The sequence below is a fragment of the Agelaius phoeniceus genome, chromosome 3, assembly GCF_051311805.1.
Source record: "Agelaius phoeniceus isolate bAgePho1 chromosome 3, bAgePho1.hap1, whole genome shotgun sequence".
Taxonomy (NCBI): domain Eukaryota; kingdom Metazoa; phylum Chordata; class Aves; order Passeriformes; family Icteridae; genus Agelaius; species Agelaius phoeniceus.
In genome coordinates this window covers 103,432,358-103,446,666 of record NC_135267.1, presented here as the reverse complement: position 1 = coordinate 103,446,666, position 14,309 = coordinate 103,432,358, and the positions used below count along the sequence as shown (strand labels likewise).

General features: G+C 45.9%; 1 protein-coding gene across 1 annotated transcript; it reads right to left on the bottom strand.

The window, feature by feature from the left end:
• Window positions 1–1,487: 1,487 nt before the first annotated feature.
• LOC129118563 (ankyrin repeat domain-containing protein 9-like) lies at window positions 1,488–7,492 on the bottom strand. The gene is made up of 2 exons (XM_054630003.2): window positions 6,291–7,492; window positions 1,488–2,104 (listed from the first exon to the last, which is right to left on the bottom strand). The coding sequence occupies exons 1-2, from the start codon at window positions 7,161–7,163 to the stop codon at window positions 2,096–2,098; spliced, it is 882 nt and encodes a 293-aa protein (XP_054485978.1). The 5' UTR covers window positions 7,164–7,492; the 3' UTR covers window positions 1,488–2,095.
• Between the last annotated feature and the right edge of the window lie 6,817 nt (window positions 7,493–14,309).

The following is a 14,309-nucleotide window of genomic DNA, read 5'->3' as shown; positions in this document are numbered from 1 at the left end:
ATTTTCCAGACCAAGCACTGCTTAGGAGTCACCCCCGGAGAAATCTGGCTTCTTGGCTTCAGAGCAGCTCCCAAAGGGCTGGAGACAAAGGCAGGCATCTCGGGAGCTGGAGCCTGGTGGCCATCCATGTCACCAGCTGAGAGTGGTGGCACAGCAGAAGGCAGAGCATGCTCCCCCAAGGCGTTGCTGCTGTGCTGGCCAGGGAGACACGGGACAGTGTGGGACATGCCAAACCTGTCAGCTGCTTTTGGGGTGACTCACTCGGGGAGGTGCACCCAAGTAACTGAGGCGTGGGCAGGATTTCGCTCAGTGCATCATCTGCTTGTGACAGTGCTTCCCCCCACGCAAGGGAATATACCCTTTCAATTTCTCTATTTAAATCCCTGTCTTGCTGCCTGCTGGTGTGTGGGCTCCAGCTAGCTACAGTTGTAAAAAGCCTGATACCTCCATGGGACTGCCTCTGAGGGATGTGTCAGCCTGGAGTTCCCAGATGGTCAGCCCCAGCAGAGCTGCCAGGGCCCAAGAGAAACTAAATCAGATTCCCTTTCTCAAACATGGGAAACATGGAAGCAAATAAGCCAGAAAACTACATATTTGGGGACCACATTCTTGTGGTGAAGTAGTTAGGGATAAATCTCATGCTATGAAGGCAAGGACAGTCTTGATTTTCTTTAAATGAGATCAGTGAAACTACCCTCTCTGCATTCTTCCATGAAACCAGTAACGTACTATGCAAGCACAGGCTCAAAGGAGTCATCCCTTGGTTATGGCTTGCATGTACTAGTGTCCCTTGAGGAGATCTGTGGGTACAGCTGGCACTGGAGTCTACACCCTGTGATTATCATCACCATCCTCATCATCTAAACCAGCTACCCATCACCTGAAACACTTTGGGTAGCTGTTTTTATCAGAGCAGAGGAGGATCTGGATGGTTCAGGTTTTGGCACAGAATCTGGTGGATCCTTACCCCATGGAGAGCACAGAGGGTGAGAGGTGCTCATCTGCCTGAAGACCTTCAGCTGAGCCTACAGGAGAGGTTGGTGCTGGAAGCCTTGCCAGGGCTGTACACAGAAAAACCTGAGGAAGGAAAGGAGCTGTTGATGGCGTACAAGCCAGAGAAGGAAAGCAGGCTACCAGCACTCTTATGTTCACGGGAAACAGCTGCATAAGCTGAACTCAAACCTAAAAAATTAAAATCTCTGAAACCAATTACCATTCAACCTCTGTTGAGCCCCACCTTCTGATTTATCACCACCTTTCAGCAGATCTGTGAAGTGTGGGTTCACCCCATCACTTGGGGTCACCTCTGACAGCACAGTCAGCTACTATAAGCCTGTGAAGGGAAATATTATTTTCCTCAGAACACATTTTTTGAGACAATGGCTCAGCAGTAAGAATGCAATCATCAAACAATAAGATAAGCCAAAGCAAAAGCAACGGATACTTGTGGGTGGTTTTGACCAGTTGGCTAATAAAAGACACATCAATTTTATATTTCAAGTTTATTATATTAATACAATCAAGATTAAATTATTTTCACAGCTAGCGTATGTAATTATATCAGACTATGTATACATCGTTTATTCCAGCACGTTACAATTGTTTTATCTTTAATCATGCAGCGAGTAATGTGCTAACACAATTATGGGGAAGATTTCTCCCCCCCTAAAAAAGAGAAACCAAAATTACAAAAGTATGGCTTTATAAGAAAGTTGTATCATACAATGAACATTCATTTGTACTTGGGCATGGCAACAATCAGTCTTAATAAGTGGCCAACAGCATCTGTCACTGCCATGCTGATTCCAGAAACGCCAGGGGAACTGGGAACAGGGAAATGCCATTGATGTTAGAGATGGAAAATATATATCCATATACATTCAGAGTACAAAAAACGTAAAAAAATGTTTTCAAGGATTAAGTGTCACATTTATTTATATGCTAAAGTCAGAGTTATGGAGCCTTGAAGAACATAAATACACAGTTTCTTTTCCTTTAGACCAACAAACATCTGTAGTGATGGAACCGACTTAAAAAGCGTTACTTCAGGTGTAGGGAGGTGTAACTGAGGTCAGAATCTGGCCTGTCCTTCCTGCTAATGATGCTGCAGAAATAGACAGAAGCATACGGTTAGAAAGTCATGCATAGCTGAATTTTGCTGGCAGCCCAGAAAAAAAGAAAAGACAAAGATGTATGTTTAAGACATTTTATTTAAAAAAAAAAAAGTGTTCTAGAATAAAGTGTGGCCAGCATCACAAACCTTTTGCTGGATGATTGTAGTTGCTGGCAAGCTGAAGCCCTTGTGCTTGGTGTTTGCGGATAAAACACCCATTTCAAGAGCAAAACTGCTGCCTCTTTCCAAGAGAAGAGACGTCCTTACCTGTCAGCAGCACGGGGCCTGGGACACACACACTTACCGCGTTAAAAGGCTGCTTCCCTAGGGCATCGCTCACTGCTGGTCCGAGGAGCGCAGTGGGTGCGAACTGCCGGTTACGGATTTGCCAGGAGAGGGCAGGCAGACACTCACACATGTGCGACAGGAGGGCAGACACTCACACACGTGCACACACACACACCTGTACATTTTCACTCACTCACTCACTCACTCACTCACTCACTCACTCACTCACTCACTCACTCCACCCCACTGCACTCACTGAAGTGCTTCCCACCAAAACCAAAGGCTCACACATACAGACAATTCAGATCCTTACAATGCTACTCCTCAAAATTGAAATTAAAGAGATGTAACCTGCAGAACCAACCTAAATCCGAAGATCAGAAAAGACTTTTCCCCATTTCTCTCTTGTGTTTATTCTTTTTCCCAAGTTCAGAAATACAGATCTGAGTGACACTTACTTAGTATGCAGATATGCAGAATGTAAACATCACCACACAGCACCCAGCACCCTTTTTGATTAACAAAGCCACCAACAGATTTGCCATGCAAGCATAGGGATTTTTCAAGACAGTCAGGTTGCAGGAAAATATTGCAAAATATTTTTGAGTTTACTTTTGCTAATTAGCTGGCTTGGAAAGAATGGAGAGAAAAAGCCAACACAGGTGGGGCTGAGGTAGATTTGGCCATATCTGGTGTAATGTCACTGTATTGACAAAAAAGATGAATGGGATCTCAAACTAACAGGCAGATCACCACAATATAAGCAAACAGGGTCTAGGGAGAAGATTCTCCTATTCCAGCAGGAATGCCCATCCTGCTGTCACATTGCTACAGGCAATGGAAAGAGTTGTCACCACAGTGCTAATGACCCTAAACTTTGTCTCACTGGGACTGCACATGGGAGGCCCGATGTGATTGAGGGCCAGCTGGTGCTTGATCTCTTGCTAAAATGGTCAAGAAAAGGAGAAATGAGTGGGCTGTGGAGTGATCTTTCCTATGTGGGTACTTGCCTGTTATACTCTGGGCTGGACACACCAGAATTTTTGGCCATGTTGGTCAACAGTGGACCAGCAGCTTTCTTCCAGGCTGGGACACCAGTCACAGGAATGTCCCAGAGAGACACTATTCAAGACAATTCATGTTCTATTTCTCTCTCTTGGCAGGTGGATAGAGGGGAGCCTCCCACACGGACAAATGCATGCACACAAGCATCCTGCTGTCTGCTACAAACCCACCCATAAAGTGCCTGATTCCTGATCTCTGCCTTGATCCACAACTATTGCAGCCAACAAGAGACCCCTGCACCATTTTACATTCACTTGCTCCCAGTGGGCTGCTCTGGCTCTCTGAGTATGGCCTCCTGCCTTAATAGAAAGTGCTGGCATTAATGCCAACAGTCCCTACTTGCCTCCTTGGATTTGTAAGATGAACAGCCCTCCCCTCCCTCCTGTCTTTTCTGAACTTCACAGCACTGAAACTCACATGGTTTCGAGCCAGTGCAATAGCACTGGATGATTTCCATTTCCTCCTTTCCCGGGATCTCTGCTTCCAGGACCTAATTACTATTCTAATAATATCCTTCACCGCCTCCTCCGCCTCTCACCCACCGACATCTGGATGAGATACCGCAGTGCTGCTGGGGACAAACCCAGTCCTGCTCCTCAGGACTCCTGGGGTGCCACTGGGGCCGTGCTCTGCACAGTCACTCTGGGCAGCCACAGGCACCGAGAGCCTGCTCTGTCCTCTGCCTCCAGCTCCGGGTTTTCGGGGGAGTATGTGCCAGTGCTGGGGAGCCTGAGGGCTTGGCAGAAGCAGCTGAGCCACCTCTTATAATGCAAATCTGCCTTGGGTTCTGCTTTGCTTCCCAAGCTGTGACAGCCTCTGTCTGCAGCACAAGCTGTCGAATGCAGGCTTCCCCCAAAACCCTCACCCAACGCTGACCCTGCATTTCCCCATTTGCAGCCCTCCCCATCGAACAAGGAGGAATAGACACAGATGAAGAAGGACATTTAAGTCCCCAGGGGCAGGAGTGGAGGAACACTGCAGCACCAGAGATGTGGGATTTCAGGAGAAGGGTTAGCCCCTTCATGGCCTGCTTGCCACTTTTAGGGCTGGGCTGACATTTCCTCCACCTCACAAGCAAGGCTGCTCATTCACCTGGCCTAGCACAGGTGGCACCGGAACTGAGGCCCTCCCACGGCATGCGGGAAGAGATGGCTGGGAGGAGCATCCCAGTGTCTCAGAAAGGATGGTCCAGGTGGCTGTGAACGGCATGTTCTGCGGCCTCACAGTAAATCTCCACCTGGCCATGGCTGGCATTGCCAGTGTCCTGGCACACAGGAGGTAGCCCATGCAGAGGGAAACTAAATGGAAGTGCTCCCTGTGCTGACAGAAAGATGGGAGCAGGTCCAGCACGGCCTCCTTGGCACAGGCAGGGAATTAGCCAAATGAGACATGAGCCATTTTTTCACAAAGCATTTGAGATTTGACATCTTCCACAGCTACTGCCTGTGGAAAGTGGTTTGTGCCCCAAGCCTTGGGCCCCAAATCCAGCTGAAGAGGAGAGTGAGTTCTCCACTGCTGCCCAGTGCAGGCGGGGGAAGTGAGTTGTGCTCCTTCAGCAGAACAGGGGGTTGCGCTTACAAGGAGTGGGGAACACTGGTGTCCAAATTAAGGGATGTCCCCCAAAGGGAGCTGGGATTCTGCCACTGCTCTGTTGATGCTGAGAACAGCCAGGAGAGCAGGACCAGTGCCTTGAGCAGAGAGAGCAGTGTGATTCAGAACTACCCAGAATGCTGCCCAGACTCAGCCCTGCTTTCTGCAAACTCACCCTGCCTGCAATGCCCAGTTAGTGGGAACATTTTGTAACTTCCAAGATAAGGATTTCTGTCTGGACCTGGGTGGCAAAAATACTCTAATTGACAGCAAGTAACAACTTTTAACAGCAGAACATCATACCCCAGCTTAGGATAAGTAACAAATGCCTGTGGCTCTGAGACCCACAGGGAAATCAAGTTAGCCAGCTACATCTCCTGTAGAGATATGTTCCAAAACAAAAGCCAAGGAGAAATAATGTCACATATGAAAGACAGGGCTCTCAATGTCCCTGCTCCAATTGCCATTTGTTTACTGGACAGTGGGAAAAATGGTTCCTTCCCCATTGCAAAAGTCTGTAGAGGCATCAGGGCTGGGATTGCCTTTAACCCTCTTGCTCCCAGGTAAGACTGGATGCTTCCCATTAGCTGTTCTGTGGATCTTTATCTCCCATCCCCCAGGAATATACACACACTGCCCCTCTCTGAACTCATGCTCTGCACACCATGACCTGCTGTAAAGTAACTCAATAGGATCAGTTATCCTGCAGGAACTGCCTCTGCATCCCTGCAGCATCAGCCATGCACTTTGTGGTAATTACTAATGATGCTTGAGCATTGTTAGAAAGGAAGCTTGATGTTTGAACCTTGTTGGAAGGGGATGGTATTTCTCCCAGCTCCAGCAGTGACACCATTTAAAAATCCCACTGGGTACCTAGTTCCTTTTAACCCAGGTGCATTACACAGGATACAGTTATCATATTGGGAATTCAGATACACTGATACCAGCTGACAACTAAGAAATCAAACGTAACACACTCTCAACTACAGTTAACCCTTCACATGCACAACAAAACAGAAAACAAGGAAGGCTTTTGCCTTTAAAAGTGCCATGCCTGCAATCAGTTAGAAAAGACATTTAAAATCTTGTCACAAAATATTGGATTTTCCAGCATAGCCTAATAAGTTAAGTACTAAAATCACACTAAAATGCAGAGGGTGGTGGATAACCAGCTCCTCTAAGTTGCCTTGGAAAATCCAAGACCTATTGAATAAAGTCAAGGAAAAACATTTACCACATTTTTTGCTGGTAGCTTTTTGCCATAGGATGGTAAGGGCTTTAGTGCCTGAGGTATAGGTAGTTCCTGGATGCTTTTAGGGAAGTGGGAAGGGGGAAGAGTCTGGAGAATAGTTTGCATAGCTTGCAGATATAAAGAAGCAGGTGTGTTCCCCACCAGGCTGTTGAATTTGTCTTCTCCCAGCAAAGCTGTCCAGTGGTCTGGATGCTCCTGCAGAACTTTCCGCATCTTAAACTGTGGGTTGGGCATGAAGAGCAAGAGGTAGTCGAGGCAGAGCTTCTTTGATGCGACATTGACTTTGGAGTCCCACATCTGCTCCAGGATGACGTCCAGCGGGGTCAGCCCTTTACTGTCCTCTATCCTGGGAGAGGCTCCGTTCCCGAGGAGGATGAGAACCGTCTCTGACCTCAGCAGCTCACAGGCAAGGTGCAGGGGTGTTTTCCCATCTTCCAGATGAAAGCAGCCAGCCCTATTGATATAGGAGTTCAAGCTGGGGAGCTTGTGTGCAATTTTGATGATCAGTCCCAAGATATCTCTCCTGTCATATGTCACCGCCATGGCCAGGTGAGGAGCAGAGGATGGGCAATAGCAGAAGTGTTCCCCAGGCACCTTGAGAGCCTCCTCTGGAAAATGAGACAGCAGATACTGAGCATAAGGCAGGTGATTATGCACCACTGCATAGAGAAGGGCTTCTGAAGGTGAGTAGGTTCGTAGGCTGGCATTTTCCTCCCAGTAAAAATACTCCATAGTTCTCATGTCTTCCAGCATCCACACAGGCTTGTGATCTCTCACAGCCTGGTAGAACATGTAGGATAAAAACTTGCAGTGCCTGCTCTGATCATCCTGCAGGCTGGCCTGGTTACTGGCCATGGCTCAGCAAATAAAGAACAGCTCCACGTAAAATCACTCCAGACTGTAAGATTGGTGCACTTGGAATGCTGATCCTGACGCTGCTGCAACCTTCAGGCTGTCATTGCTGCCTGGACTGCACTAGCTGGAATGCATGGGCTGATCATCTCCACCCATTCATTGTTTTTCCCCTCACTGCAGTGGTTTTGTTTAGGTAAGCACAATCCCACAGGCTCAGTTAACCCGTGCCATGCAAGCAGATGGCTGGTGAGTACATCCCGCTCTGCGCGTGGCACAGGTTACTGAAACGCTGTCAGACTGCCAGTGATTTTATACACACACAGCCACGGAGAACAGAGGGAGAGACTAAAATTAGCTTGAGAGGTGAGGCGGATTTCTGTCTGCATTTCGTGTCTAACCAGATCAGCTCATACACTGCAGCAAGTGGAATAGCAATATTCTGCTATTTTATGGGGGTTTTTTCATGTCACTCACACTCACACACATGCAGCTCATTCCATAGTAAAAAATATGTAGCAGTGTAAAATACTCCACAGCTGAAAACAGGCATGATTCCATGCTCGGGAAATCAAGGGATTGGTAGTGCTAGCACTAGGAAAGGATCCCTATTTTATAAATAATGGTATGGCTGGCCACTTAGGAGAGACTGATGTTAATGGATTGTCTATAAGGCATTAGTAACGTTTAAGATGCCAGCATTAATCTCTGCAGAGAAAGGAGTCAAACGGTGTGTGCAGTAACGGTGCCCAGAGTCATAAAGCAGATTGCTGGGTTTAAATGCCTTCCTTTGTTCAGCAAGGAAATACCTGGAGTGCCCCTGCTGCACAGCAAGGGCATAAACAAAAGGTTAATGGCCAAACCCCACCGGCGGGTGGGGAGCTCTGATCAGAGCATTTCTCAGATGTCCTGCTTTGGGACTCTCACTGCTGTCAGAGCCAGCAGCTATAGGGGGAAGTGGGATTAGGCAATCAGACTTGTGCAACACGCTGGTAAAACACAGAGGACCAAGGCCTACAGGTTTGAGGGGGAAGGTCCTATTGGATGAGGCAGAAGGACCTGGCCAAAATTAAATTCACAGAAAGGAAATTAACTAAGAGTCCTTTATGGCAAGCTCTGTTTAAGGAAGGAGGGTTTCCATGCATCCCATAAATCTACAGATTGCAATAAAATGGTATCTCACCATTTTGATAGGAAAACAGGGTTTCCCTTTAAGGGAAAATACAGCATATCAGGAAATCCTTACTTTAATTTCACAAGAAGAAAAACATACAGTAAGTATATTCAAACTAGAGAGAATTCAAGTATCAGATCTCCAAACATTGTTTGGAGTCATCCAAAGAGAAAACCAAAGCCACTCACAAAACTGGGTCTAGATCTTGCACATCTTCCAAAGCTTTATAGCCATTAAACAACCCTTAGCTACTGCAGATGTTAAGAAAAGCTCCCCTGGGAAGTGCTCATAGCACCCAGCCTGTCAGAGCTCAAGGAGCATCTGGAAGATGCTTTTAGTCATACAGATTAATTTTAAGTAGTCCTGTGAGTTGACTTGGTGCAGAGACACATAGAAGTCAAGAGAAAAATGTTCTGCAAGTATCTCCGGTGAAGAGGGAAGCCAAAACCCCAGAATCAGGAATGGCCATGAGGCTTCTGGCCAATCACCTCCACACCACAGCTCCAGGATGTCCAGGATGTGAAAACATCTCTAATTACACTGTACCTTGTAATTACAGGTTACACTGCAATTCTGTCAAGGAAGCCCAGCCCAAAACTAGGAGTCCCTCAGGTTTGCTCACTTCTTTATGGCTCCAAATGGCACAGGTCTGTCTGCTCTGGTGGCTCTTGGCCTTGGCCTCTTCTTTTTTTTCTCCAGGAGTTTAGAAAAGCTGGTGCTAAGGGCACTTTTTGATGGCAATCCATTGCTACTAGATTTTATTGTAAGCATAATACATCTGTAAAACATTATAGAACCATTAGAAATGGTTCTATAATGTTTTATCCATTGTTGTATCTATTGATATGGAAAGCTTCACTGAGGAACTAGAGGAAGACTAGGAGTTTGGAAGTTTCTATTTATTTCTTTGAATTTTCATCTGTAGCTAAAAATAATGGTTCCTAATTCATAAGGTGTTTGTTGAGGCTTTCCTCTTTGACAAAGTGCAGTCTAGAAGAGAAATAGAATCAGTTTTGACTCACAGAGAGAACATCCAAGACAGCAGGAACAGGTTGGAAGGGAAAAACTAAAAAGCTGATTTTACCCAAAACACTATTTACCTTTCCATCTGAGGCTGAGAAGCTCTTTAGATCTCTTCTGGGCAGATGCATTTTTCACATTTGGTGGTGATTTCAGCTTATAAAGTATTTCTCACAGGTTATTTTGAACCTGTGAGAAATACAGAATGTTTCTGAGCTATTCAGAAACCTTCTTACAGTGTTATGCTCAAAATATTGTTTCTGGGCAAAAGGGAAACATATCTTACATATAAAGACAAGAATTGAATGTTAGTAGAACTGAAATCTTAGCATGCTAATAAAAATTATTATTAGTTCAGGTCAAATTATTACAGAAAAATAAAAAATACTCCTATCAGAAAAAAAAAATCAATAGCAATAATAATAATGATTAAAAATAATTTGAAGCCTTTTGCACACTTCTTATCTTCTATCCCTATTGTTGATGTTATGTTCCCTCTGCCTATGCTCATCTAAATCCTAACATTGGTGGTTTCATTCTGATGGTGGTGTTACAGGAAATCATCAGCATCTGGAGCTGTTCTGTGGGAGGAATGTGAGGTTGATGGTGATGGTTTCTTCTTCCTCACTCCCATTTCTCCTGGGGGTCAGTTTTATGATTTGCTACATACTTTTACACCTGTTTTTTTCTTCATTGGATTGCAACTCCATTTCACATCCACATTCACAATAGATGCTGATTCTATACATGTAAGATATTATTTATTTGTCCTCTTTTCTACCCCTGAAACCATTCTCATCCAGCTGTGTATCTGAATTTCTTTAGCTGTCCTCAGGTGAGTGGTTTGTAGCTGTGAGTGCTCCAGAGTCTTCCCATCCGTGCCCCATCTCTTCCCATCCCATTGGGCCTGCAGCCCCCCTCAGTGCACCCTGTGCTTCCACCTCGCAGCACCTCTGTTGTCACACCAAGCCCATGATGACTTCTGTCAGCTCCAGCGTGTGAAATTGGAGTTGTGAACAGCTCTTAGTGCACAGCAGAGCTGGTATAAAACTATGGCTCTCCCATGCAGTGCTAGTGAAAGTAAACCCCATCAGCTGCAGGCACATGGCTAGAAGGAGGAAAGTGTTCCTACAGCTAAGCCAAACTGAAACAAAGCAGCAGGTTCTCTACACTAGTCCAGGCAAAGCAAGCTTGGCAGGCCTCGGTCCTGAGCCTTTGGAAACTCAGTCCAGAGCCTGCAGCCTGGTGCCAGCAATGGCCAAACTGTGCTGCAGGGACAGAGGGTTCCACTGGGTCCTGTTTCTGGAATAAACCAAAGCAGAAAGGCTTTGTGTACTGCATGCTGAGAGTGGGGCTTAGGCCTAGCAACCTTTCCCTGTCATTTCTTCCTCCTGCCCCTCTGTACAAAGTTACAGGGAGCAATGAGAAGAACTGTGGGGACAAAAGTGAGTGAAGAGACCTTCTGGAAAAAGAAAAACTCAACAGCAGCTTTTGGTCACTGGGACTAAGCTGGAAGTGAGGCTTTCACGTTTGTCATTTCACTGCCTGGTGGGAGCAAGACATTTCTCTCCGTTAAGGGAAGAGCAGCCTTGCCACCAGCTCCAGTGATCCATGTGAGCTCAGCTCAGCTCTTTCCACCATGTTTTTACCTGCACACACACAGGAAAAACTTCAAGGAAGAAGCTGCATGGGAAACAGAAAAACAAAAAGCTTTGGGAAAGATTGGGACCATCTCCAGCATCCTACCTGTGTTAACAACTCCAGTGAGATGTTTCTTGTTCTCTTTCTGCCCTTCTCCAGTGATCTTAATTGGCATTTGTTTCCAGGCAAAACTGATTTCAATTTTTCTGTGCCCTTTGTACAGGAGGGCTCAGGATGATCCAGCCAGGATATACAAAGAAGCAAATCAGTTGCCAGATATCAGATGCCTGAGCACAAAACAAGAGGATGTCCCTCTTCAGAGGCGCACTGGTTTTCATGATTGTGTCTGCTGATCTTTTTCCTTTCTTTGGGAAAGAAAAACTTATCTGCTGGGGATGGATGATAACCCTTCAGCCACAGTGAGGCTCTAGGAAATGCTTGCTGTGTCCTGCTTTCCACGTCCAGCCCAGGCTGTGCAGTGCAGCTTGGGGACACTCTGTGTGACAAATTAGTGCCCTTGTGCAGAGCCCTGCTGCACCTCCAGGCTGCTTTTACAGAGCATGAAGGGTTCCTTTTATGCTCTGCTACACACTTACCAACTATAATTCATCCAGCTGACTAAACTAGGCTTTGGGACAGTGGAAGAATCTACAGTCTGACCTGTCCTGGATTGCAGAATATTTCACTTCTGCTTGCAGGTTTCAAACAGTAAATGAGACAATTTTTTACTACATTGCTAGAGGCAGGAAATGAAAATAAGCAGAGATTTGCCACTTTGGAAAGCCTTTGAATTACTTGTAATGGGACCAGCTGATGTGCTGCATGCAGAACAAATCAAACACCAAATGGTTATTTACCTGCAGAACTCTGGAAGTAAAGATGACTATCTCACATGCAACAGACGTGCACTATATATCTAGTATATATACATGTATATCTATATATACAATATATGTAATATATTGTATATATAATATGTGTAAGAGGGACTCATCTGGAGACAGATGGAGAATTTTCAGGTGAAGTCCACGCTGCTGGTTGGCCACTGCTGTAATCCAGACATATGTCCTGCTTATACTGCTCCACCCAGATGCTCAGCTGGATATTGTACCAAGACCTGGAGCACTTACAAACGCTGGGGAAGCCATACAGTGTTTTCCTGCAGGTTCTTGTTTATCCCACTTGTGAAGGGCTGTTCTGTTGTGTCCCAGTTCCCTCCAGAGCCTCACTTCCCAAGTGCAGCTATTCTGGAGATCTGTGGCAGCAATCCCCAAACAACATGCACAGATCTGAGTGTGCCTCCTCCTCTTCCTTTGTCCACTTTTAAACTCAGGGTATAGACAGAACCCTTGATACAGGAAACATTTGCAGCATGTCTGGGAGTTGACAGGGAGCAAACCTTTTAGAAGCAGCATGGCAGCAGTGTGTTGGTCACCGAGAGCAGTCAGTGCAGCAGGAGTGTGGTGACAGCGATGCCAGACAATGAGCTGCCCTGCTTATGGCAAAGCACAGCCTGCTGCAAATGTGAGAGCATCTCCACAGCTGTGAAAGCAGGGTGAAGATGGATCTTCAAACAGAATCTTCTGTGTCTCCAGTGTCACAGGATAATTCATAGAGACAGCTTAATTTATAGAATATCTGTCAGGCGCCTATCTCTACCCCAGGTGAGAGCTGACTGCCATTTTTTGGAGCCACTCTCATCTCTCTGGGCACACATAACCCCAGTGTGTGTCCCTGCATGGCACTGGCCAGCTGCAAAGGCATGCCACAGCTCTCTGGCTGTCACTATGTGACCTCAGTGGTAGAGACCTGAGGCACAATACCAGCTGTGGCCCCTGACTCTGAGGTACCTCCCTTACCTTCAGATGAGGGATGTGGGGATATTGAGTGTTTCCAAAAGCCATCTTCCTCCTAAGCCTCAGCAACCCCTCAGTTTGGGGTCTGAACAAGCAAGAGGGATGGGTGCTGAGGTCTCAAGTTGGACTGGGCTTAGGACAAAGAGTGAGCTGGGCCAGGAGATGGGTCAGGAGCAGGATCCAGAGGAGGTGGCAGAATTGAGGAGAGACTTTCATCAGAGCACTGGAGAAAACACAGAGTAATGAGGTACAACCAGTGTATCCTGTGTTCTGAACATGGATATGAGATCCAGTGCCCAAATAAACAGTTTGGCTTATTGAGCTCCCCATTTCCAGGGAAACTCATGTGAGAGGCAGTGGAAGTGCCAGAGCCTGAAGACTGTCAAGTGCTGCAGGCTGCTCAGGGCAGAATCCTGACCACCACAAATCAAATGTTTTTCCTCTGTCAGCTCCCAGGGAAGGATTGCCCATTTCCAAAGGCAGGCACTCAGTAAACACTGGGCTAACTCCAAAGGAAGGATAATAATGTTTCCAGCTCTCACTGTACGTCACACACATCTTCAAATGTGGGTTAGATCAAGCAGTATGCTCATGTCTGCAGGATGAGATGTCAGCTCAGTTTAATCAGCTATAAAAACAACAAAGCTCTTATTATTCTATTTTTTTTAAATGCTTTTGAGACCTGATTGCACAGAGCCTACACACCAAGAATCCCAGTGGCTCCCATTTCTGTAAACCCTTTTGTTTCAGTTCCCAATTCCTATCCTAATTTGAGGCTACATCTCTCAAAGGCAGTACATAAATAGACAGATTACCATTCCTCTTCCAGAAAGTAACCTGTCAGCTGAGTTCTGTTTAAAGAACAAAAAAAGCCCTTGCAGACAGTCTGTGCCTACATTGAGCCAGATGCTGTTTTTCCAGGGAAAGGCAGAGACTGTGAAACAGTTTTATATCATTGGATGCTTTCCTTCCTCGTGATGATTACGGGTGTCGGTGCCCTGTTTCACCACACCCCTATGTAAATGTCAAGGCTGTCAACTGCTGAGAAAGCATTCAGGAAGGCATGAATACATTTAGTTTCCAATACTGGCAAAAAGCAATGCTTTTTTACACCAGCCATAATTAACCTGAGGAATTCAGTGCTATGTGATATCAGCAAGGCTAAATGTTTGGCAGTCTCCAAAGTAAGTTTTTATCTTTTCTGTAAATTACGGTCTTTGTTCTCTGCATATGCAGGAACTGACACTACACCAAAACTGCAAATCCAAGATCCTACCACCATGTAGATGGGCAAATAAATAAAAAACTACAGCTGTGCCACTCCTAACAAAATTATGACAAATTTGTCTGAACTTTTGTAGTTGCTTTTGTGCTATATTGCTACTGCAAACAAGAGCTGCTCAGAAAGTTAACTTCGGGTATTTTTGTGGGGGAAATGTCAGTGCCACAAGACTGAGC